Source organism: Colossoma macropomum, unplaced genomic scaffold (assembly GCF_904425465.1).
Source record: "Colossoma macropomum unplaced genomic scaffold, Colossoma_macropomum, whole genome shotgun sequence".
In the NCBI taxonomy this organism is placed as follows: Eukaryota; Metazoa; Chordata; class Actinopteri; order Characiformes; family Serrasalmidae; genus Colossoma; species Colossoma macropomum.
Window position 1 is genome coordinate 15,235,311 of NW_023494797.1, and position 25,860 is coordinate 15,261,170.

Below are 25,860 nucleotides of genomic sequence, written 5' to 3' on the forward strand. Positions count from 1 at the left end.
TAAGATCTAGTCTTTTCATTTTAGCTTGAAATATCTCTGAATTATCTGTAAAGGAATTCACTAAAAATAAAGTTTGAACTGAGGAAATGAGCTCAGTTTTACACTTATTACAGCTGAAGCCGCTGTGTTACAGCTCTTCCTGTAAGACGAAGCTATAACATCTCACACTTCTGCTTTGAACAACTAATAGAAGTCATGGCGACACTGTGCTTCATTTTTCTGTTTTTTGTCTTCAGTAAAAGCCACGGTGAGTGATTTTCACATTGTTTGTGTTTTACCATGTTTACAGTATATATAATATTGTTCTATATGATAATTTAAAGTATAACTTTGATTACAGTTTGAACTCAAAACAGTCATACTGTAGCAGTAGATTCACTTTCATCAACAAAATCTTTTCTATCTGCAATATTTATTTTCACTTTTTGCTAAGTGTTAGACATCTTTACCTTTTTAGTTTATTATTAATAAAGTAATGATAATAAAAACAAATGCCTGAATTCACAATCTGTTTTTATTTAGCCTCACAATCATTTCTATTTTGTTTCTAAGGACAAACTCAGTTTCATTTATACAGCAATGGATAAAGTATAGTTGAGATGTGAAACAAACAAATGGCAAATAAGCACAGAGTCTGACAACCGGATTGACCTGAACTGCTCACAGTGTGACCACATCAGGATTGAGCTTATCGAGAATTATGATAAACTGGACTTTTGCACAAATAAACATTCACAGTCAGTACTGATTGTACTCTAACAGTCAGTACTGATTGTACTCTAACAGTAAAGAGTGGATTTGTTGCCTGTGTTAAATCTCTGGATCCTGGATTCTTATATTTATTCAAACCGTCTCCCAACGTCATCCATTCATACACAGTTGCTGTTCCAAACCCAAACAGTGAGTAACTTTTCATTCTCTGTGTCATCTTATGAAGGTTTAGCGACTTCTTGGTTTTGAATAATCAGTAAAGTTATTATTATTATTTTTCTCCCTGCAGTAACATCCACACCTGAGGAAACATCTTCACTGAAAGTAACTGAAGGTGAATCAGTGAGTTTAAACTGTAGTTTCACCTTCACACAAGAATATAATGGGGTGTCATTTGTTGTTTACTGGATTAAAACTGTTGGAGAGAGCAGCACCTGTGTGTATTCTAATGATTTTTCTATGAATGAGGTTGTGCTCGGTCACCACTGCAACGTACAGGAAGAACTACTTAACAGACTCTCAAACCAAACCAAAGAACCGAACAGTCACAACATCAGGATCAGTGAAGTGATGGAGTCAGACAGCGGTCAGTACCTCTGTGCTGTACAAGTGCACCCAAATAATAAAAACACTGCTAAAGGAAACTGGAAGGTGATACAAAGAGTTACAGTCAGTGTTCAGAAAGACAAAAGACCACAGCCAACCATGACCACTGTGACTCAGACAACAACTGAGGAGACAACAAAGAAAATAACTGGTGAGTTTCATCTTCAAGATATATGTATTAAAGCATTTCTCTATGATGCATGTATGCATAAGTTATTTATATGTATAAGATTTCTTATTTTGTTGATTTTCTAAGTGTGAATAAGTTAACACGTCCTCTACAGAGAACACACTTAAATGTAAAATTTTGGGCATCTGGGATATTTAGAATTAAAAAGTGTTTATTTACTCAGAAAAACACTGATATTAGAATAAACACAAAAAAACATTAATAGAATAAGTTGTAATTTTCCATTAATCCTTTAGACCCTTCTCACTGAGGAAAACCAGAATTATTTGTAGTTATTATTCAACACCTGGTTTATAGAATCACTGCATGAATAAATTAAATCAGGAGTGCAGCTGATGGAGTTTAACAAATCCATGCAATGTCTAGAGATGTTGAGGAGAAATCTGGAACCAGACTTTGTTCTTCAAACTAGCTCATAAGATATCAGCTACCTTTCTGATAAAAAGAAATTCTGGTCTGTATTATTATTATACTGTATTAATGTTTATTAGTATGTATTTTAATAATAAATAGTGTTTTATGAGCATAAACACACTCACTGCTGAGATAAATGGTGTTAAATAATGTGTACACATACAAACTCAGTCACACACAGGTTTATATAATATAACTAAGAATATAAACGTCACTTTTATCTGCACTGTTTTACAGTATTTCTAATCACTGATACTGTGATGGTCGTCTGTTTACAGGTGTTCACCCTCTCATGCCTCTGTTTACTTCATGGCCCATATGTTTGTGTCTTCTGCTTTCTGTTTGGATCGCATTTGCACTCATAAGGAAAAAGGCCAGCACTGCACAAGGTTACTGTCCAATATGAATCTCTATGACCTCTATCTGACCCTCTAATAAAGAGCTCTATGATTAATGAAACTAATAATCTAGTTATATGTATTTATTTTCTGATGATCAGTGAAACTAATAATACTAATAACGTATATGTGTCTCTACAGGATCTCAGGCTGTGCCGTTACAAAGTAGACTATGACAATAATGTTGAAGTTCAGGTCTTAAATGAACTTGATCACTTTCATTATTGTGGAATTGTTCCTCATTTCTTTTCCTGTCTCTGCTGCAGCCTCCAAAACGGAGAAGCAGCTCCTGACATTGATGGTGAGATCTTAGATTTGATCTGTTTTTATATTTCTTTATAAATTCTAAATCTTTCTAAAAGCTCTCATTGGGTGATGTGTGATGTGTGCAGGTTCTCCATATGTTGTGGGACATGGTGAGGAGGGGAACTAGGATCCATGAGGAATTCTACCATCAAGATCCAGACCATGAAGAATCCACAACATCTGTTGATCTTCATGCAGTTGCCAGGCTGAATGATGGATCTGGAGCATCAGAGGACACCAAACATATTCATGATAAAGATTATCTGTTGCTTTTAAAGGGATGAATTGTAACAATACTGTGTATATACGTTGGTCAGCCATAACCTTAAAACCTATCTTTTCTACGCTCATTGTCCATTTTATCAGCTCCACTTACTATATAGGTGCACTTTGTAGTTCCACAGTTACAGACTGTAGTCCATCTGTTTCTCTGCATACTTTGTTAGCCCCCTTTTACCCTGTTCTTCAGTGGTCAGGACCCCCATGGACCCTCACAGAGCAGGTACTGTTTGGGTGGTGGATCATTCTCAGCACTGCAGTGACACTGACGTGGTGGTGGTGTGTTAGTGTGTGTTGTGCTGGTCTGAGTGGATCAGACACAGCAGTGCTGCTGGAGTTTTTAAACACTGTGTCCACTCACTGTCCACTCTATTAGACACTCCTACCTTGTCAGTCCACCTTGTAGATGTAAAGTCAGAGACGACATCTGCTGCTGCACAGTTTGTGTTGGTCATCCTCTAGTCCTTCATCAGTGGTCACAGGACGCTGCCCACAGGACGCTGTTGGCTGGATATTTTTGGTTGGTGGACTGTTCTCAGTCTTATCCACTTGCACCAGCGCAACACACATTAACACACCACCACCACGTCAGTGTCACTGCAGTGCTGAGAAAGACCCACCATCCAAATAATACCTGCTCTGTGGTGGTCCTGTGGAGGTGCTGACCTTTGAAGGACAGGATGAAAGGGGGTTATATATATACATATATATATATATATATATATATGTATATATGTAAAAAAAGTCTTCCTTCTAATGTATTCAATTGTTTATTTAATACTGCTGTATGTGATTCTTATCTCTTTCATTGAGCAAGGAACATTTCCCATGAATACTCAGCAATTTATACTTCAAATTACAGAAACTTCCTATCTTTGATTGATCTGACAGGTCAAGATAAGATTTTCACAAATTCTTATTACAGAGGCAAATCTGATCTTAATTTAGGAATTTTATCTTATCTTACAGCATCTTTTCTTATCTAAAGTTAAGAAATCTTAACTTACTCAATCGAAATCGACAATCAACTGTCATCTCTGTTTCCTAGCAACCAACCATACGTGCGCAGCTAAAATGTAAACACGTAATCAAGTTAGTTAGCCAGGCAGCTAGTTACCATTACTGATGTAAACAAGGTCAAATAAAACTAAAGCACGATAAACTGAAGGTTAAGAATATTGTGACAGAGATTTGCGCTGTTTATCAGAGCGTTGCCGCTCCGCGGTTTCAGTCTCCATTTCCCAAATGCTTTAGTTGAGCGCGATAACGTTACTCCTCCTAATAAACACACGATCAGCTCTGTCTCCTCATTATTCACCACCAGCACTGTAATATTGTATGTAACAAGTTTTCATGAACATTAACACACAAAGGTAGTAAGAGGGGATGGTGGATATCGTGTCTGCAGTGTCTCAGGCTTTTAAACGCTGTTAAAAAAACCCTCACAAGTCAAACCACAGTGTTCAGTGTAGATAAATGTAACGTCATTATGCCAGTTATAGTGAACTGTACTGCCTATCACAGACGGTTAAGCAGAAGTTAAGGTTCCTCTGGGGTTTATCTTAAGGTTAGGACAGAATTTGGGAGGTTTAGTCTAGTTAGGATGTTTCTGTAATACTGTTTTCTTATCTAGAGTTAATGATAAGATTATGAACTTAAGAACTGTTGTTCTGTAATAGCTTCTGTCCTAAATTGAGTCCTAACTAAAGTTGTCTTTGTGACTAAACAGACTTAAGACGTTTCTGTAATATGGTCCCTGCTCTATAAGCTGCCACAGGGACTCCATTTTAGAGAATTCACAAAACAATGAGCATGTTTCATGCTTATGATGTTTTTATTTACTAGTAATAGTATCAACACTTACCTCCTATTTAGGTTTAAGAGCGGGTAAAACTCTTTCTTACTTTCTATTCAGGCTGTAACTGATCTTTTGTGAGGAAGTGAACTGTAGTCTGTAGTCCTGCCTAAAGTTTCTTAAAGCAGCTTTTCATTCTTGTCCTTTGCCCCTCAGAAGGCTTTCTCACTAAAGAAGAACAAACACAAACAAATGATAAAACAGCCATTAAAAAGAAAAAAACCCACATAACTGTAGTTTTTTTTGTGAAAAAACCTTTTAATTCATTTGTGTAGGCCGCGCCCCCTCTGTGTCTCAGCCACGCCCTCTCCAAACTCTCCATTCTGGAGCGATTTGGACGTTCGATTCAATCCACCGAGCCGGTTCTTTCGAACCCCCCGTTTCAATGAATCGAATGTTGGATTCAACAATTAAATGATTCACAAGTCAAGTTTAGTCTCGTCTCCTGCACGTGCAAGTTCAAGCTTGTGTTTTTTGTCAAAGTATTAATTAAAGTATATGCTTAAAATTCAGAAAATCTTATTTTCTCACCCCAGGCTGTCAAATCAGACTATATGAGCTGTTTTTAACAAAAATGACTGAATAACAGGGTTGAAGTGGGTAACAGGGTTGAACACAGAGTTGATATTAATGCAGTTAAATAATAAATAATTAAGTATTCACTATAGAGCGGAAAGGGAAAGTTGAAACATTTAGTTGAAAAAAGTTTTAATCAAAATGTTGTCATTTAAGTCTTTGTTTCAAGCCATTTTATTTAATTGTCATTTGAAATAACTTAAGGTTAAAAAAATGAGTAACAGGGTTGCAAACCTAGCCCAAAGTAAGCAGCATTCAGGAGTGTTTAGCTTGACAGGGTCCACATTTTGCATGCTAACTACTAATAATCATATCATTTACATGAATTAAAAAAATATATAGACTTTGAACAATTGTTTTGGTAACAGGTTTGGATGATCGAGCTTTACTTGTGCAGCCAAATCAGTTTTTGTGTGTAAATTGAGAAAACAGAATGAGAATACTGACCAGTTTGATGGTCATGATGTAATTTTTTTTTATATATCACAATAAATGGAAAGTTCCATTTTTTTAATGGGGAGGGGGAACAGATTTGGGTAACACAGTGTGGGATACAGGCTAAAGGGACTTTTTTGTTAAGTTAAATACATTAATAGGGTAAATAATTCTTTTAACATTAAATTGCTTGGAAATTAACCTAATTACATTGAAATTATGGTGTCACTGGAAGATTTTACTGAATATATTTCATAGAGAAGTTCAGTGTCAGTGAGGTGGGGGAGCATTTTAATCATTTTATTTTAGGTTAAAATACAGATACTTTCACTTTTCACAGAAATAAAACAACAACAACAACAACAACAACAGTCACTTCATTATTTTTAAAAAGGTAATGGGGCCTACTTTGAAAGAAGTCAGCTACGGCCTGCAGAGGAGAAACTGAACAAGGCTGTATTTATCATGATACTAGGTGCTGTTTTTGCTGTGACTTTGAGAGGGAATAATTACAAATAATTACATAAATAAAAAATATATAAATAAAAACAAAATAAAAACTGTAGAAAATAAACTAACGCGTATATAATTATTTCATTAAAAAACAACAATACAAAATGAGTTTATAAGTGATAAAAAATAAAAGTCCTCAGTCTACAACATGTACAGATGCTTCAAAAGGATCGATTCAGCTCGGACTTGTGAGTCGGTTCGCCTGATTCATTTAAAAGCAGCGTTTCAAAAGATTCGATTCGTTCGCGACTCATTCACCGCTACTTCTGTAAACATGGCCGCGACGTCGTCTGCAGAAACCGACCGCTCGCAGGAATAAAGCAGCTCAGTCAGCGGGGAGAAGGAGATTAAACTACGGATGGAGTCGCACTTCGGAGCCTCCAGTCGTCTGTTCTGAAGGAGACGAGGACCAGGATGAGCTGCCGAAGTGCACGTTCGCGGTAGACCTCAAGAACCCAGCGGGGAAAGTTGACTTGAGCGGAGTTTGACAGGCAACTTGCTGAAGAGCTAACGCTAACAGAGCTAGCCGGCCAACTGGTTGAATAAGGAGGAGAGAGGTTTGAGCGGTTTGGGTGAGTTTGGCTCTGTGAACTCAGCCGGATTAACGGACTTCATGTGTTTGAGAATGAATGAAGACTCAGTCTGCTTCTAAAGCTGAGGCAGGGAGGTCGAGGCAGCCTGCTGACCCGACCAACATCACAGTTTTAAAGTTTGTCCTGCTGAAGATCAGCTGCTCCTGCCTGGGCTTTCACCAGCTTTCATTGGAGAGTGAGTGAGTGTCAGTGTGGGAGCTTTACTGACACGCTTACCAACATGTTTTCTACCAAAACTCCTCCCAAACCAACGTTTAAGTCCTACCTTCCTCCACTTCAGGTGAGAAAAACTCTTTTAAATGTTATTTTCTTGGATTTTGCCTTGGATTACGTTACACTGAGAACATGCTGTTGGTTCATTGCTGGAAGGCTGCAAGCCTGTTAGCGGTAGTTCAGTAGAAATGTGCTGTACACTAATGACCTATTAAAGGGGAGGTTCAACAAAAAGTCAAATTTTCACACTTTTCACAATTTTTCTTTCATCTCACACGTGCAGTCAGTCAGTCAAGATGTGTGTGTTGCCTGTAATTTGCTTCAGCTTTGCAGTGGAGCAGTTCACTCTTAAAAAAGATGGTTCTTTAAGGGTTCTTTAGTAAAGGGAATGCTTCTATTTAGAACCATGAGCTCCATATGGAACCATTTGCGTGCTTAAATGGGTCTTTGGGTGATGAAATGGTTCTTCAGATTGGTGGAGAATGTGTTGTATATGATTCTGTATAGAAACTTTTTGAAAATGGTTCTGTATGGCACCAAAAATGATTCTACTACTGGTAGGATGTCAAGCTCGTAACAATAGCAGAACCCTTTTTGGTACTATATAGGACCTTTATCGAGGAGGTTCTGTATAGAACCATATACAACACATTCTCAGTCAGTCTGAAGAACAATTCCACCGTGCAAAGAACCATTTAGGCATGCAAATAGTTCTATATAGAATGGTCAACGCTTGAAGAACCTCTCTTCAACCCTCGAAAAATCTTTTTTAAGAATGTGAGGCTAATATAAATTAAGTCTGAGAACCCCCAGAAAAGGGTACCACAGGCATGCATCGCTTTTTAGTTATATTAGCCTTGGAACTACCGTGCAAAACTAAGTGGGCATAAACTGCAGATTTACTTCATTTAAAGTAATTTTGATTTTTCAGTCATTTTTTTATTACTATTCAACTATAAATCTATATAAACTATTAACCATAAGTTCAGAAATAATGTTCGTGTCACACTTTCTGGTTATCGGTTTGGTCATTCATCAATGGTGACTACTTTCAAAGTGTTAAGGACGTTTTGGGACAGTTTCCCAAACTCTCTGGTTCAGTTCTTTAAACTGGACATATTCATATGGATCATATTCTGTTCAACAATGACAGCGTAGTACAATGTGAACATAAATTACGACTACTTTTTTTCCAACGCCCTGTACCCTAAAGACCCGTCCATGTCTCTCCTTTTCCATTTATAAAACGGTGATAATAAACATAGATACAAATGAAAATAGAAAATAGAAAAAATACCTAAATGAATAGAAGTAAAAATGGAAGAACATGCAGACTAACTTAAAAAAAACATGTATGTACATATGCTGCTGTCACAGTACACAATATACATTTGTACGCTCTCCGCTTATTCTGTATGTATGTATATTATATTTATACTTGCAGGTCTATATTTTTTTACCACTCTACCATCTTTCTGCACTTTATATGTAAATAATACTGTATTTTACACTTCTGGTTAGATGCTAACTGCATTTCATTGCCTCTGTACCTGAACTCTGCACAGTGACAAAGTTTAATCTAATCTAATCTAAATCTAATATTGTTGATAATTCATGTTGATAATTAACATAAGTATAGTATCATTAGTACACCATTTCTAGATCAGACACATTGTTTTGACAGTCACCCCGGGAGACCTGAGCCAGTCCAGCATTAACCCTCAAGCTATAGACCTGATACCAGAGCATATTCTTTTTAGGCAAAGCTTAATCTGTTTCCAGAAAGATGAATTAGTCCACCAAAAAGACAAAACGCAGTGAAGCATACATAAATTTCTTTACACTGCCAGTAATTTTTTACATTGTGACATGCATTAGAAATTTGTGTGTTTTTGATGTTCGTGCCCTTTTTTTTTAATGCTATTTTAATATATTTCACACAGACTGATTTGAAGAAAACCCCTCAAGTGCCCATCAAGAAACTTGAGGCCAGACTCCTACCAGGTAGGCTCTTTTAATAATTTATTGTCATTATAAATGTGTAATTACTATGTCAATATTATGTCTTTGGATGCACGTGGTCAGACCCGAGAGTCAAGCTTCATTTTATTCTCTTTAAATTAGGAAAAGTAAAGAAATGTGATTAATTTCAGTGGATAGGTTTGTATAGAACTGATAGATAAATAGCTACAGATAGGCAGATAGATGTACTTTATTGTCCTCAAGGGTAAATTTGGGTGATACAGTACTGAAAAAACAGGCCATAATAAATACACAAATCACACATTTTTAACGTATTGCATAAAGTACAAGTGGTATAGACCCGTAGAACTGTACACGTGACTGTTTCTCATGCTGTAGCTTTATGTGGTTGAATAGAAATCAGCCGTTTTCAGAGAGCATAGCTTGAATTCCACTTAGTATTCCTGTATGCACATTTATTCTGTGCTCCACCTCTTCACTTTCCCAAACAGTGCTTCAGTGTTTGGGGCAGTGTGTCACTCTCCATGGCAATGCAGTGTCTTGGCCTTTTCTCCCTTTTTTCACTACTGCAGTCAACTGTGCATAATTTGTTTGACAATGGGGTTTCTGCAAATGTGTGCCCGACTTGCTCAGCGCTCTTTGCAGGCCCGGGACAGAAGCCTGCCCCACCCTCCCCTGCTGTGAGTGTGGACTATGTGGTTTTTGGGGAAAGAGCTGTCAGACGTACTTAAATGATTAATGGAATAAGATATTCACAAACCTGCTTCCTGCGTGCTTCCTGTATACGGAACAGCGTCTTATCCGGCCCATTTCCTACACTTGTGCTGCCTCTGAATTTTTAATGCACGCTCGCAGACGGAGAGCCTGTGATCTGACCTGGTTTGTTATGTTTGGGGTTGGCTTTGGGTCGAAGTGTTTATAGAAAGCCTGAGACGCGCAGCCTCTCAGTGGAAGGAGTGTCAGTGCTGGGCTCTTTCCTCTGAGGGACGGTGAGGAGAGCAGGTGAGGGCAGGGATGCCCCAGATACCCGACTCTGCATGGGAGCTGGTTTTTAACATCAGTAACACATCAGTAAAACAGTGTCAGAGATCAGACAGACATTGTTCTGTTATCAGAGCTGGAGATTCAGCAGTTTCTGAAAAGTCACAGTCTAGCTGCTGTATGTCTGTCTATGAAGTCACAGTCTAGCTTCTGTCTGTCTGCTTGCCTGTTTGTTTGTCTGCCTGTCTGTCTGTCTTTCTGTCTGTCGATGAAGTCACAACCTAGCGTTTGTCTGTCTGAATATATCTATTTATGAATCTATCTTTATCTGTGTAACTGTTTATTTATGTGTGTGTGTGTGTGTGTGTGTGTATGTGTGTGTATATATATATATATATATATAGAGCGCTAAAAAAGAGCATGCGAGAGTGATTTGATAGAAAGATATTATATATATATTTATCTTCCTATCAATCGCTCTTGCATGCTCTTTTTAGCTCTCTTTTGCTTTATTTTGGTTTGCCTACACACTGGACTACACACTGGACTTCAGGAACAGTCTGAAGTTTGGTTACCTTTTAGTCCAGCTTATGACCACAAATAGGACAAATGTTTTATTTTGTTTTTTAATATTTTTTAAAGAATTTATAAGAGTATCAATAAAGTACTGAATCAGTTATTAGGTTATCCCTACTGTTAAATTCTTGAAGAGACCGCTCCCAGGTGTAAGTGACAGAGGTGCTAAAATACTGTCAGATAAATAGCGCTCGCATCAGTGGCAGCTGTAGGCTTTAAGTGTTTGCATACCAACCTCTGTCAACACTCTTATCTGTAGTGAAAGCCTCACCGTATTCCACTCAGTTTATTTTCAAACCGATCTAAATGTTTTGGTGAGGGGTGTTGATCTGGCAAGCGAAATGCTTTTTGCTCAGTCATGCTACGTTTCAACCCTAAACTTAAAAGGTTAGTAAACACACACCTCACTAGGCCTTACTCCAGGTCCCGACTGCTGAGAGTTTGTTTATTTTCTTGGTAAACCAGATCAGGTCGTCCTGAAGATTTGTGCCCTGGACTCTTTAAACAGGTGTCATGTTCTAACTTTAAATCTTGCATGAATATGAACCACTGAGTAATAAAAACCTCTTTTGGAATTTCCCCTGTTAGCTTTTCTGTTTTGTTCGTTTGTCGTCTCACCTTTTCCTGGCATGGATTTGAAATGATATCTGAATAAATTCAGTGTGTGATGCTGTGGAAGTTAACAAATGACCAATGTGTTCTCATCAGGTTAAACGGAACCAGACAGCTTCTGTTTTCCTAGAAGTGTCGGCGTGGTGCAGGAACAGGGAGGAGGCAGTGCTTTCAAACGTGGAGAGCCCGTGTCAGACTGTGTTGGAGGGAACTGGGCTGTTATGCGTTTACTCCTTATAATTAAAGCTGCACGACTTGGACCTTCCCTGTTTCCAAAATAGACACGCCGTGCACATTTTCATTTGTGTGGCCAAAGCATAAATACAAAAATCCTCTTTGAACCTTTTAAGCCTGTTTACCACACTTCCGATGACTGCAGTGGTGATCCAGCTGCAGCTCTTACAGTGCTGTTATTATTTCTGCCATGGTGTGTCATACAGTGTTTAAATACACAAGCTGTTGATGCGATACAGTGCAAGATGCTATTATGGTGTGAGGGTGAGGCAGCACTTATAACACGCTACGTTTGGATGGGCCTCTATGTTGGTTTTAGTGTTGTGTGTTAGCAGAGAATGAATCATTTTACTTGGGTTCATTTTATACTCAAGTGTTTACGTTAGTGTCAGTTTCTCTATTTAAAAGGGGAATTCCAAGTCAAACATGTGAAACTATTCACTGTAGAGAGACATTTCATTACTGTTTACCAATTTCTTTAAGGTGGTGGTGACAGGAGCCTTGGGTTGATGTCTACAACACAAATATAGCCATATTTACAATCCAAAACCACCAGTGAATCTATGAATGTAATGTTGATTATGGCAAAGTGGTGTTAAACCTTTGGGTACTTTTTTGTCTTGTAATGCCATGCATGTACCTCTCCACCATGAATGGCTTGAAAAAATGCATTTTTGGCCCCATGCTTATCTAAAAACTACTGTAGAACAATGTTTCGGACATCAGGCAGCAGATTCACAACAAACCTTTTGTGTGGGAGCTTTGAGAGGCATTAAACGCTTTGGAAATCTGGTTCCTGTCACCACTGTAAGGTACAACTCTGACTTGGTAAGTTTCTCTAAAACAAAGACTGCAAATTTTCTCCTCAGTTCAGTGATTGAGATGTAAACAAAGACACTCAGAGTGGTTTGATGTGAGCTGGCTCATTGCAGAGAAACCGCCTTAGATTTCTTTACAGTGGTGGTGATTGGAACCAGGAATCTATGGACATTTTATATACAGCCAAAAATGACCAGTGAACCTACATGTATCTTCTGGGTTTTATATGTAATGTTGATAATATAACTTGATCTCAGAACTATCGTAAAACAGTGACTCGAGCATCAGGCAGTATTTTCAGTATTCATCAGTATTTCATGCAACGGAGCTCCTTCTGTGAGACATGAAACTCTTCAGGCATCTGGTTCCTGTCACCACCACTGTGAACATTTCTGACTCTGCAGGTTTCTCTAGAATGGCGCGTTTCACACACAGCCTTTGTGTACATTTTAATGATTTAATCATGCAGAAATCTTGATAGATTGGAAGAATTCCCAATTAATGATTGAAGTATGCAGAAATTCCCCTTTAATATTTGATAGCTTGGTCTTTCTTTTTTATGCCACAAAAATTGTAGCCTGAATTATTAAAATTTTATCAGAAAAGGCATTTTAGATGGTAAGGATGGTTATTATTGATATATGGAAAATATTGTAAGTTACAATAAGTCACTTATATTGGATTCAGCTGAATTCATGCCAGACGTTCACGTCACCTTACATCACAGCACAACAAACTGCACCGCTTCCACATGCCCATTGAGGCTAGAAGAGCAAAGATGCCTTAAAAGTCTCTCAGGGAAGCACTTTAATTGAGCAGAAAAAAGGATAAGGCTCGGCGCAAAATTTGTGATGAGAGCTTGGCATGTCACATGAAATTTGACAAATCATGTCATGTCAAGTCACATCATGTCATGGCAATAAGTATTCAAAACTTGCCAAATGCTATTTGGTCCAGCCCTAAATTTGATCTTGCTTCTCTAATAGGTTAAATATTACATAATATACTATTTTAGTATATAATTTTTGTGTACATTGGCATTGATGTTGCCAGCATTGCGTACAGTCGTAGGCAAAAGTTTAAACGTCCTGGTCAAATAAGTTCCTCTACAGGGAACAACGATGTTTACTTATAGGGGAATGACATGTAAAACGTAGAATATGACTTTTGCAAAGGCCCTGTTTTATGTTAAATATGTTTTTCAGCAAATAAACAGCAGTGGTGCGTTAGAGTGTGCAGAAGTGTGTTCTCTGTAGACGATTTCTTATCTTATTTTCACTGAAAATCAACAAAGCATGTCATTTGACCAGGGGCGCACAGACTTGCATTCGACTGAAATGTTTTGCTCTATGGTAGACGCATCTGCACCTGCTGAGAGCAATTTTGAAAGGAAACAAGGCATGATCAAACGAGCAGTCATGCTTAAACTCTAATCAGACTCGGTGAAGGAGCCATGCAGCTCATTACATTTGCCTAAGCTGATACGAATGGGTTATGTGTAAGACATTCTCTTAACACAGGGGAGTTCCACTTATTTTTCAAATTTCCTGCATAATTATTTTTTTTAGGATGTAAAAGTCATTCAGAGTAGTTTGTGAAATAATCTGTTGCAGAAAAACTTGAGTGAGTCAGAATTGTTCACAGTGGTGCTAATGGGACCCAGACGTCTGAAGTGTTTAATGCCTCCGAAAGCTCCCTCACAGAAAGTTATTACATGAAAATGGCTATGAATACACAGCCTGATGTCTGGAGATAGAGATAGGCCCCTAAGGGAACTTATGGTCTTACATTAAGGTCGTAAAGATATGCAGTGAGAGCCTTAATGTTATTACCGATAAATGTCTGGCCAGACACCCTTGTGGTGGCTTACTCTGGACTGTGCTCATCATGCAGACTGATCATAAAAACTTCACAGGTCTTTAGAAAGTGCTAGATAATAAAACACCATCCATCAGTAGAAGAAACACCGAGTTATTTCTAACATTATCAGCAGTTCTGTGTTCAGATGGACGTCATTAAGAAAGTTCAGGTCACATACCCAAACTGAGAGAGATGAAACTGGACACCTTCTGATGAGGCTGCAGATACTGAGCTTACAGAATACCAGCGGCAGTCTAATCTGATTTGGGGCTACAGTTATCTACGATTAAAAACATAAAAGCTTCGTGGGAAAGTTCACGTATGAGCTCATTCTACTTTTTATTAATTTCATTGTTCAAGCAATTGAACTAGTTTTATTCAGCTCAAAAAATTACATTGATTGACAGAATTGTTCATGCAAAGTATTTATTTAGGTTGAATGAAACTAGATAATTTACTTGTTACCACAATTGTTTTAGGTAGATCTGACGAGCTGCTTTTTACAGCATATTTTCTGGGGCTGTATGCAAAATCTTTGAGCAGGTGGTGCTGGGACTTGGAATTTCAAGCACAAATTATATACTAATATATTAATTAATATTATGAATTCATGTATTATAATATAATATTAATTAATAGTATTAATATATACTACATCGTTCTTCTAAAAAGTGTGAAATGGGGAAAAATGTAAATAAGATGTTACTTTGCTTAGTTGTTCTGTCACAAATTCCCAAGCCTGGTTCTGGACGACCCACTATCTTTCACAGTTTAGTGTTTCTCCTGCTTTAACACACCTGATCCAACAGATCAGCTCATTAACAAGCCCTTCTTGAGGTGTGCTGAGTATATTAGAGCAGAAAAATACTGAAACATGTACACTCGTGTACACTCGTAAACAGTGGCTCATCAGATCTACTCAAAAAAAATTACTTCATGTAGTAACAAGCAATTGAACTAGCAATTTATCGTTCAAAGTATGTATTTAGGTTGAGTAAAACTAGTTAATTTACTTGTTACCACATGAAGTAATTTTAGTAATTAGGTAGATCTGACGAGCCACTTTTTACAGTGTAGGACTGAGCTGCTCCAAGACCAGGACTGGGGCCTAGTATGAAAACAATTGACCAAAACAATGTTTTATTTTTGTTCCCACAGCGGTTCAACAGATCCACCAGAACTCAAACAACTGTTTACTAATTTCACACATATAACCACTCACGCACAAACACGGGACGCACCATTTCACAGTCTTACTTATGCCACATCTTTTTATTTTGCAGTGCTTTTTAGTAGCTCCCTCTCTTAGACTTATTACTCAGTAACTACGTTGAGTACGATGCACACTGGCAACTGTGTAACAAACGTTTGGAGTTGCCAGCAGATCCTGGCCATTTAAGGGGTTAAAGTGAGCCGGACCTGAACCTGGGCTGCTGTTGCTGGCAAGCTACTTGAGGAAGTTGAAGCAGTTGGTTTTCCAGCATGTGTGCCAAGTCACTTGACTCCATTAGTCTATGGTGCTAAGATCATAAACCTTATGACCAAAGCTGAGAAGACGTTTTTGCAGCTCTTCTTTGTAGCCATGAAATCAATGTAATGGATTTTTACTTTTTGTTTTGGCACATTTGCCATGTCAGTGTTTAAATCTCACGTGCATTGCATTTCACTTTTTTCAGCGTTGTGGTTGCATTTTAATGAAGAATGTATGAGAATGGCAGTACTGTACAGTGGAAGGCAACGCAGCTGTGTGATGATTACATTTCAGGATGGATTTCAAGTGAATTCTCACATGATTTCAGCATTTAGTTTTTTTGCAAATTGTATTGTTTTTCAGTAAAGCACCGTGAAAACAATGAGTGCGTTTACATGCACTTAATCTGATGACTGCAGAAAATCAGATGTCAGTAATCAGATCAACGCATGTATGTGCACTTGAGTAATCAGATAATGGGGAAACTCAAGGTCTACGTGAGTCAGTAATCAGATGTCTGCTTTGCAATCGGCCAGTAAACTCACAGAAGAAGACGTGACAAACGCAACGTAAACTTCATACTGCGGCTTTTTTTTTGTTTTAAACTTCGTGTCACTTTACCTGAAAATATGAACAAACATCATCTAGAAGATGAAGAATATTTAAATCCATCATTTCGTCAAGCATGTTTTTGGTTTCAGCGCCGCGTTTTGCTGCGTCTCGTGCCACCGTTGCTCGCTTATTTCTGGTACCGTCGTCTGTTTTCGCAGATGTGCGTACTGAGAACTCCGAAAGAAATCAGAGTAAGAGTTTACATGCACTGAGAAATCTGATTTCTGAGCTAAAATCCAGTTCTCTTTATCAGATTTCTTAATCTGATTTCTAGATCGGAGTATGGTGTTTACATGACCATTTGAATAATCGGATAACTGCAGAAATCCAATTATGATCGGATTATTAAGTGCATGTAAACACACTCAGTAATGTCATGTATACATTGCATTTCTAGTTTTTCCGTGTATTGATTGCATTTCAATCGGGCAAAAATTCCTCTCTACGCCTCACAGCTGTATATTTGGTGGTTCATGATAATCTCACTAAGGAATGTGATGCTTTCTTAAAGATGTTACTGAGCTTTATTGCTGGGATTTCCAGCACTGTGGTGATGCATGTGTCCAGGTTGGAGTTACTAAGGTGTGACCTCCACAGGCCCTCAGTACTGCACCAGAGGGGGCTTCCAAAAGCATTGAAGCTTGTTGAAGCTGAGCCAAGTTGAATCTTTAAGAATGGCTATATGGAACACAGTCATTATACAAGCCCACCAAGAAGGCACTTGTACGGTCTGAGGACAAAGGACAGGGGCTTGGGACCCACCCAGGGTCTGTCTTTGCACATGCCTGAGTGCTACATTTAGAGATTCAGTGTCGAGCGCCTTCTTCACATGTCATACATTACACTTAACAGAATACAGTACAATTAACTATGAAAATGAAACAAAAAACAAACAAAAAGAGAATTATATATTTATTGTAATTCAGTGATCAAATTAAATATCAATTAATTAGTAACTCCTTAGTTCATTAATTCATTCATTAGTAGTTCATTAGTTTATTAGTAAATGAATGTTTCTTGCTGCAAACACATTTTGAAATAGATCATTGGCTTGAAAATCCCGACCGCAGGTCAGAAAACTGCAGAGGATAAACAAATGCAACATGCTTTTTTACACATTTTTATATAAAATAGTAATTCATTTGACTGTTTATCCATTGAAACAACGTGGATACAAGCTGTCACAGTTTAGATCTCATTGTTTTGTAGTAAGTGTGTCCCACTGTCTGAAAATCAGTGTGGAACATTAAGAATTGTCAGTATAGAAACTCATATATTCTGCAATTATGTGAACTTTTTTTGTGTTTTAAAAATGATGATTTTATGTTTTAAGCAAAGATTAAAGTACTGAATTACATACGTACTACCAGACAACTTCTGATGAGGCTGCAGATACTGGGATTACAAAAAACCAGCTGCAGTCTAATCTGATTTGGGGCAACGGTTATCTACAATTAAAACCATAAAAGTTTCATGGGAAAGTTCACTTATAATCTCGATCTACTTTTTATTAATTGCATTGTGGTTCCCAGAGCTTTACGCAAAACTTCTAAGCAATTTCGAGCACAAATTATAATACTTTACCACTGAATTACATACATACTACTTCATTCTTCTAAAAAGTGTTATTTCCAGTTAGTGGAACAGAAAAAATGTGAATAAGAAGTTACTTTGCTTAGTTGTTCTGTCACAAGTTCCCAATTCTGGTTCTGGGTGACTCACTGTGTCCACAGTTTAGTGTTTCTCCTGCTTCAACACACCTGATCCAACGAATCAGCTCATTAACAAGCCCTTCTTAAGGTGTACTGAGTATAATAGAGTAGAAAAAGCACTAAAACATGTAGGACCGAGCTGCTCCAAAACCACGACTTGGACCTAGTATGAAAACAATTGACCAAAACAACATTTTATTTTTGTTCCCACAGCTGTTCAACAGATCCACCAGAACTCAGACAACTGTTTACTAAATTCTCACATATATAACCACTCACGCACAAACACGGGACGCATCATTTCACAGTCTTACTTATGCCACTCCTTTTTATTTTGCAGTGCTTTTTAGTAGTTCCCTCTCTTCAACCCAAATCTTAAGAAGAGCTATTTTGTCCTTTCAACAAAAATCAAACCACCTCGGGAGCCGTTTTACCATCTTGGCTGTAAATATGTCTCCGTATGTGCTGATGTCATAGTATAGGCTAATAAATATCCAGACTTACTGTGCTCTGCATTAAGCTCTAGCTTAGCTATAGCCACTTTTCTCACATCTCCAGCAGAAAATTTTTCCACAAATGTAAAATGTCACTCAACGTTCAATTTAACGAGGCTGAAGTCAGCTTCTCATTCGCCAGCTGCTTGTTTGAATTTCACGTTCCACCTTAAATGGTGCCCGAGGCACCACAATGTAGCTAACAGCTGCACCAGGTGTAACAGGAAAATACAAACAAGAAGCTGACTTTAGCTTTGTGGCATTTTAATGTTTGACAGTTTCTTGTTGCAGATTAAATGTATTAGTAAACCAGCTGAGTGCTTATAAAGTCCAAGCGTCTCCAAATTGTCGATGTTCGTCTTTAAATTTTTCTCCGTGCCTTTAGCTACTAGCTTGGTGAGATTGTTGTCTGCGGTGCTGTGATGACCAGCAGTCTGCACGCCGATTCTCACGGTTAAAGGGTGGATTAGCAGCTATAGAGTACATTAACTCGAGTTTTTAAGACCATTTATTGTTAAAACTGTGTTGAACGACCAGCAGAGCTTTATTTTACTGCAAAGGAGGATTATTTTATTTTTTCCTAAACATCTGATTTTGCTGTTTAGCCACAACAGGATGGTAAAAGAGCCACATCCTCTGGATGTTGCTGACCCCTGGTGCAGGGTCTCTCAAATTAAAAGGGTTTAAAGTCCAAGTCAGTTAAAAGTCTGAATGTGATTTCTGCTCCGAACCAATTTGGTAGAATGACACACATATTGCTTTGCAAAGCGAAGAGCTCACGGTTCAGAGAAGCTGAGAAACTCTGTACTGCTGAGCGCTGTCCTCCCAAACCAGCCGGTGTTAACCCTTTTTTAATATATATTTAAGCAGTTAAGATGTTTATCCATCAGTGTCACTATATACAGACTATATAACTATAACTCAATATGCAGCTGTCATTGTTGGTAAAATTAAAAAAGTGCTGATTTTGCCAGTAGTAGCTGAGCGTTTGCTGCACTTCTGCTTAGCAACCGTCATTGTTACCTATGTTTTACATGAAGTAACGCCAATAAAACTGGTCTTAATTGCACGTAGGTGTAACTTTGGTCACTGCGTAAAGTCTTCTCTGAAAAATGATCTTTCCTATGACCGACTTAGCAGTCAAGACCATCTAAGTTAAGACCGGCCCCTGAGGCCATATACTGACAGTTTCAACAATATTAGCAACTCAGACAGCCTTGCTACGCTTATGCTTTGTTTCTGACGTCAGCAGTGGAAATTCTAATATGTGACCTCTGTCAGCAGCTGTCCAAGCAGCGGTCGAGTACAAACCCCTCATGCACACTGTACCAAAGTGCCCCCTACCCCCACCACCTCTATTTCTTTTTCTCACAGGAAGTCAAACACAGGAAGCCAGCCAAGTTGAGGTTGAACCAATCACATGATTATTTGCTCGCAGGTTTGATGTGCTGTTTTTTTTTTAGGCTTACTGGCTTTAATGTGGCGGTTCACACTCACCACACAGAGGAGATCAGACGATAGCCTTGCAGTCTCGGCCAGTGCAGTCCTCAGATAATCTGAATATGTTAGCGAGTGTGTCGTAAGCTGCAGTGACTGTCCTGTATGAAGTGTCAGCCTTGCTGACCCCCAGCAGGCTCTGATTACCACTCAAGAGTCTGGCCAAGACATTTATCAGCCATCGGCTGCGTGTTGTAGTGTGCTGTACTTGAAGTTCTTATGATAACTAAGTGGTCTCAGAGGTCTCATCAAACACAGTTGTGATATCTTAAAGAAATACTCCAGCATTTTTCAACCTAATGTCACCTGCCCTTTGACTTTTATTATAGTTTTTAGTACATGTTTTGAATAAATGGGTTTCTGGTTCTTTTCTAAATGCAGGCAGATGCATCAAAATTATTGTCCATGGTAATTTACTGTATGCGGCAGAGTTAGCAGATTTTAGGTTGCAGGTTTAGGTTTTAGCAGAGTTTAGGTTGAAAAACATTGCAACTTTCTAAATACCTTTGATCAGAATGTTGGTCTTATTCATTTTGTGCACAGAATGAGCAACACACAGTACTGCATTCAATACACAGTACTGCAGTCAGTACACAGTACTGCAGACAAAACACAGTACTGCAGACAGTCCATACACAATACAACAGGGTGTGAATCTGGTGGGTTTTGTTGCTCAATATGGCCAAGATTTGTCTACTTTGACAGGAAGGAGCCATTTGACTGACATGGAAAGTGACAAATCAGTGTTGTTTTTGCTTGATGCAAAACAGTGCCACAAAACAGTGCCACAAAACAGACCCCATTTAAAGCAAAGCAGTGCATGTGCAGATATATAGTTTATTAGCATCTGAATGCTTCAAAGAAATCTCTTGAACAGCCTCTGAAGACAGTAAGATTGTGAAATTCACCTTTTGTTCAGTTCAGCAGCTGTATCTTGATCTGAAAGACTTTTGTTGCCTAACTGTTTTCCCCTCGGATGGGTAGAAGCCATTGCACAGAGGTGCATACAGTCAGTCAGTACCTGGAAAGATTCTGGTAGTTGTGGCCAACTTGATGTACAATACATATCAGTTGGTCTGTGTACCTCTGTAGGCAGATTGAAGCTAATAAATGAATAGAAATGCACTCGTGACCAAAGTCGTTGTACACGGTTATCCGACAGGTACTCTGAGCATCTTTAGCGCTATGGCTGCACATTGAATTTCAAAAATTTTATGATACTGATCAAAGTATTAGACCATTGTCATTTAAGACCAAAGTTCAATGCCAGAGTGGTCAGTCTTAGCAGCGTCAGTGAGCCAACAGACATGTTTGTTCCACAATCAAGGCTGTTGTTTGGCTGTCTACATTATATTCCACATGCCTGTTATTAATATCAGTGATTCTTGATTAGTCTGCTATCTTGCTATCTTTGCTGTAAATATATCCACTTCCAGCACCTCTCATTCATTACTGGTTTAAGCCACACCCTCTTCTGGTTTGGCATTTATGGAAGGAAGTAGGAATGCATGTTAATATTGCAATCGGTATATCGGTAGATCAATAAAATATCAGTATTGGCAGATATTTGCTTTAAAAAATAATCGGACAGATGATTAGATTTGACTGATATGTCAAACTGATATCTGATTATGTATTTAATGTACTCTGGAAGAGCAGAACGTTTAGGCTATGCTGGGTTACTGTGCTAAAATATCTGCATTTTATTCATCTTTCTGCATTTGTAACCCTGCAGAAGTAAACATGATATTTCTCTGTATTGCTAATCCAGCTGTATTCACAGTTTCTGCATTTTTATAAATGTTTATCTCAGCATCGGCAGATGCGTACACAAAAAATTTTGGATGTGTGCATCGATCTTCAATTTTTATATCCGTACATCCCTAGAAATAAGTATCAGAATCAGTTTTGAAGTCAAGCCACCAGAATTAGTATAGGTGTCAAAATTTTGAGTCGTACCCAGCCCAAATTAGCACCGCATCGCTTTCTTTTACTGCTCTAAAAGTTTGCTGCTGTTGTAGTGGATGAAGGTGCAGGCTGTGCTCAGATTGCACTGTAATGCCTCTGCCACGCTGCTGCCAGTGCTACTGTGCTGCATCAGTAGCCTGCAGCTGCTAATTGATGAGCAGGAAAGCCAAGCTGCTGATTAGCCTCTCTGGTGGGTTGTAGACACACACACACACACACACACACACACACACACACACACACACTCAGAGGGAAGGGAGGAGGCAGAGGATGAGGGTTATTAGCAAGCAAGCCCACATGTGGTGTCAGCTGAAGAGGAAGCTGTGTGTGTGTGTGTGTGTGTGTGTGTGTGTGTGTGTGTGTTCAGGTTTCTGTGGGACCGGAAAAGTGCAGAGAGATGGTAAGGTCTCTTTGAAGTCCCGTGGAGTCAGTGGTAGATGCCCACTAAACAAAAACTCTGTTTGATTGGCAGGTTTTCTTTTGGTGCAAACTAAATGACCTTCATTTTCAATTACTTTGTTTCTCTAATCCTCACATTCAGAGCCTGCTAAAGTGTGCAGGTTGTTTGTTTTTACAGCCCAGACTTTTGCTGTTAGTTCAGTGGAAACTGATCATTATATTGAGTACTTTGCAAAAGAAGTAATATGAAAACAGTGTGTAAAGCTGGGTGTGTTCACCATTTCCACATTTCTCCTTTAGGAAACCCAGTATTTACACTTACCTCCCAATACCTAGTTCATCTTATCAGTCCTTCATTAAGTTAATGATGGAATTTAACCAATCCATGTGATGGCTGGAGTGCTGTGAGAAGCCGGAACCAAACCTGTGTTTGTCTAACTCCTTTTCACAGACCTTTTTTGGAGGTCACTCAGTTGAACTGTGCATTTTTTTCGGTGACTTTGATGGAATCTCGTTTGATGAAAATGTGCATGATTTACCAAACTAGAAGCGACTCAGGTCAACATTAATAAAGTTGTTTTTATTGTGTTTAAATGCTGTTCTTATTGTGGCAGCTGTACAGGATTTAATATAAACAAAGCTGCAGTTGTTCGTTTTATTTCGGCACAGCATTCGTTGTGGAGAGGTGTGGATTTTTTCACAGCAGGAGGTCCTCATCCCTCCTCTTTCAACCCTCATTGCTCACTAGCAGCTCAGTGCAGAGTGATGACATTTCACAGACAGAGATACAGCAGTGTCCTAGTTCATCTCCTACCAGAGTTACTGTGGAAAAAATATTGGTGACACTTTATTTTGAGTGGTCCTTTTAGATGAAACAAACACTCAACGGACTCTCAGTAACATGTCAAAAAGATATGAGGGTTAGGATTAGGGCTTGGGTTGAGATTAAGGTTAGGGTTAGGATTAGGGCCAGGGTTAGGTTTTGGGTAAGGATGGGTAAGGTTAGGTTTTGCATAACGGAAGTAACATATTAACGATACATATACGATCTACTTTATTAATCATCTACAAAGCAGCACTCCAGATAAAATGTGCAAATTTGAATCTCGACTCTCTAAGGTGTGATTCCGAGTCTTGAGTCTCTAAGGTGTGAGTCAGAGCGTTGAGTCTTTGAGGTGCGAGTCTGAGTCTTGAGTATTTGAGGTGCGAATCTGAGTCTTGAGTCTCTAAGGTTTGAGTCGGAGTCTTGAGTCTTTGAGGTGCGAGTCTGAGTCTTGAGTCTCCGAGGTGCGAGTCTGAGTCTCGGCTCTCTAAGGTGAGTCTGAGTCTTGAGTCTCTAAGGTGCGAGTCAGTGTCTCTACTCTCTAAGGCGTGTGTCCCAGTCCCTACTCTCTGAGTCACGAGTATCTGAGGTGCGAGTCTGAGTTTTGAGTCTCTGAGGTGCCAGTCTGCCTCTCGACTCTCTTAGGTGCGAGTCCGAGTCTTGAGTCTGATGTATAATTTATTGATATTTTGCCATGTAGTGTTTTTAAGACTTCCTTGTTTGTTTTTTTGTAATCCATTGAAGCGTTTTGGAATATTTTAAACGCTGTTACTAGTTTGTTATTGTTCAGTTAAGTCCATTATTATTGTTCGACCATTTTTAAAAAACCTCAAATTACTTGATGAATTGCCATAATCAATATATTGCATACCTACTAGTATAATGTAGAGACAGCTATGATCATTATACATACATATAAATAATTGTGAAGTGAAGCATAAATGTAGATCTTTTAATTTCAAAGCTCAAACCTTTATGTAAGACATTACCAGCAGAAAAAAAACATATGTGCAACGTAGAACATTTACGTCCAGCCTGGCCTGCTGTAACCTTTCTTAAGCAGTCCCAGCTGGGGAAGCTAGACTAGCTGGGCTGAGCTTGATGATGGGCCTCTCCCTCTTACATGCACTCCACTTCTTGTTAATGACACTCGCTTGCTATTTCTGTTTATGGTTTCCCCCTGGATTCCCCAAGACAGAAGTACAAGCTCGTCTTCCTCCTTTTGCTTTCAGATGCAGACGCCTTGGAGAAATGAGAAGCGAGAGTGTTTATCCTCGAAAATGTGTGACAGACGTTGCTCCTTTTCACTGCATGTGTGAATTGTTAGTTCAGCAGAGAAAAACAAGAACACAAGTGAAGGAATATTAGGCTCAGCTTCAAACTCTGCTATAATGCTTGCTTAGTTGAGAGAGACTTTAAGTAAGTGTGTCTAGTAAGTGCAGAGGAAGCAGAAGCATCATTAAAAACATGAAGAAATTCCTGCACCTGTCTTTGATCAACTTGGCTCCATTCAAGTTTGTGTAAAAATCAAGAAATTGTTCGTTTTAGCAGGTGGTGCATTTGTGCATAGAGCAGAGTTGGGTTTGGTGTTGTGGACATTAAGCCTAGTCTTGTCTTTCCAATGTTGTTTCAATATTAAAATTCACATTTAGTCTAGGCTTAGGCCAGAGATATTCGCAAGGTACTTTGTGTGAGTCTGAGTCGAGTTGCAAGTCACCTCACTGGTACGAGTCTGAGCTGAGTCTCTGGGATGCGAGTCTGAGTTTAGTGTTGATTCACTTGGGGTGCGAGTTTGAGTTGAGTCTCGATTTTATAGGAGTTGAGTCTTGAGTCACTGGGGGTTGAGTATTGAGTCTTTGAGTCCCAGTCTCGAGTCTCTAGGATGCAAGTCCAAATCTAGAGACTCTGAAGTGTGAGTCTTGAGTCTGATGTGCAAGAGTTTCTACTCTCTGAGGTGCGAGTCTGAGTCTTGAGTCTCTGAGGTGTGAGTCAGAGTCTAAAAACTCTAAGGTGTGAGTCTTGAGTTTCTGATGTGCAAGTCATGGTCTCGAGTCTCTAAAGTGTGAATTGGAATCTCGACTCTCTAAAGTGTGAGTCCGAGTCTTCAATCTCTGAGGTGCAGTTCGAGTCTCTACTCTCTGAGGTGTGAGTCTGAGTCTCAAGTCTCTGAGGTGCAAGTCCGAGTCTAGAGTCTCTAAGGTGCGAGTCTGAGGCTCTGCTCTCTAAGGTGCGAGTCTGAGGCTCTGCTCTCTGAAGTGCAAGTCACAGTCTCTGCTCTCTGAGGTGCGAGTCCCAGTCTCGAGTCTCTGAGGTGCGAGTCTGAATCTTCATTCTCTAAGGTGTGAGTCCAGTTCTCGAATCCCTGGGTCTGAATCTTGAGTCTCTGAGGTGCAAGTCTTTTTGAGGTGCGGCTGCGAGTCCGAGTCACGAGTCTGACGTCTCTGTAGTGTGAGTCCCAGTTTATCTTAAGTTAAATCCCTAAGGGATATATTTATCTGAGTTAAGGGATCTACTTAAGTGCGTTGCATTACACTTCTTATCTGTGCCTCTTAATTAAGGGTTATACTCTCTATTGTACCGTCGTGAAACGCTTGATTTGCGAGGGTGTGATTTGACTCTTGGTTATAATGGCAACAGGGTTAAACACATAATTTGAGGACGGCTTTGTGTAGGCCTGTGCTAACTAAAGCTCATTTAGTCCTTAAGGTTTTTTCCACTTTCCCTGAAGTG

At 38.9% G+C, this 25,860-nt stretch overlaps 2 protein-coding genes across 2 annotated transcripts in view; both read left to right on the plus strand.

Moving 5' to 3' along the window:
* Window positions 1-182: 182 nt before the first annotated feature.
* Window positions 183-6,771, plus strand: LOC118817321. Its single transcript, XM_036583888.1, has 7 exons — window positions 183-247; window positions 1,001-1,468; window positions 2,200-2,310; window positions 2,461-2,484; window positions 2,586-2,620; window positions 2,712-2,735; window positions 6,580-6,771. The coding sequence occupies exons 1-7, from the start codon at window positions 196-198 to the stop codon at window positions 6,769-6,771; spliced, it is 906 nt and encodes a 301-aa protein (XP_036439781.1). The 5' UTR covers window positions 183-195.
* A 325-nt stretch (window positions 6,772-7,096) lies between these two features.
* The window catches only part of mtmr10 (myotubularin related protein 10), a 63,312-nt gene continuing 44,548 nt past the window's right edge, over window positions 7,097-25,860 (plus strand). The window contains 2 exon segments of the mRNA XM_036584408.1: window positions 7,097-7,156; window positions 9,033-9,093. Of these exon segments, the coding sequence (XP_036440301.1) occupies window positions 7,097-7,156; window positions 9,033-9,093 (121 nt within the window).

Excerpts from the sequence above, each read along its gene's own strand:
- LOC118817321 (XM_036583888.1), top strand. The coding sequence starts at position 196 with ATGGCGACACTGTGCTTCATTTTTCTGTTTTTTGTCTTCAGTAAAAGC. Across the intron at positions 248-1,000 it reads TGTCTTCAGTAAAAGCCACG|TAACATCCACACCTGAGGAA; the intron begins GTGAGTGATTTT and ends TTCTCCCTGCAG. Across the intron at positions 2,621-2,711 it reads AGCAGCTCCTGACATTGATG|GTTCTCCATATGTTGTGGGA; the intron begins GTGAGATCTTAG and ends TGATGTGTGCAG.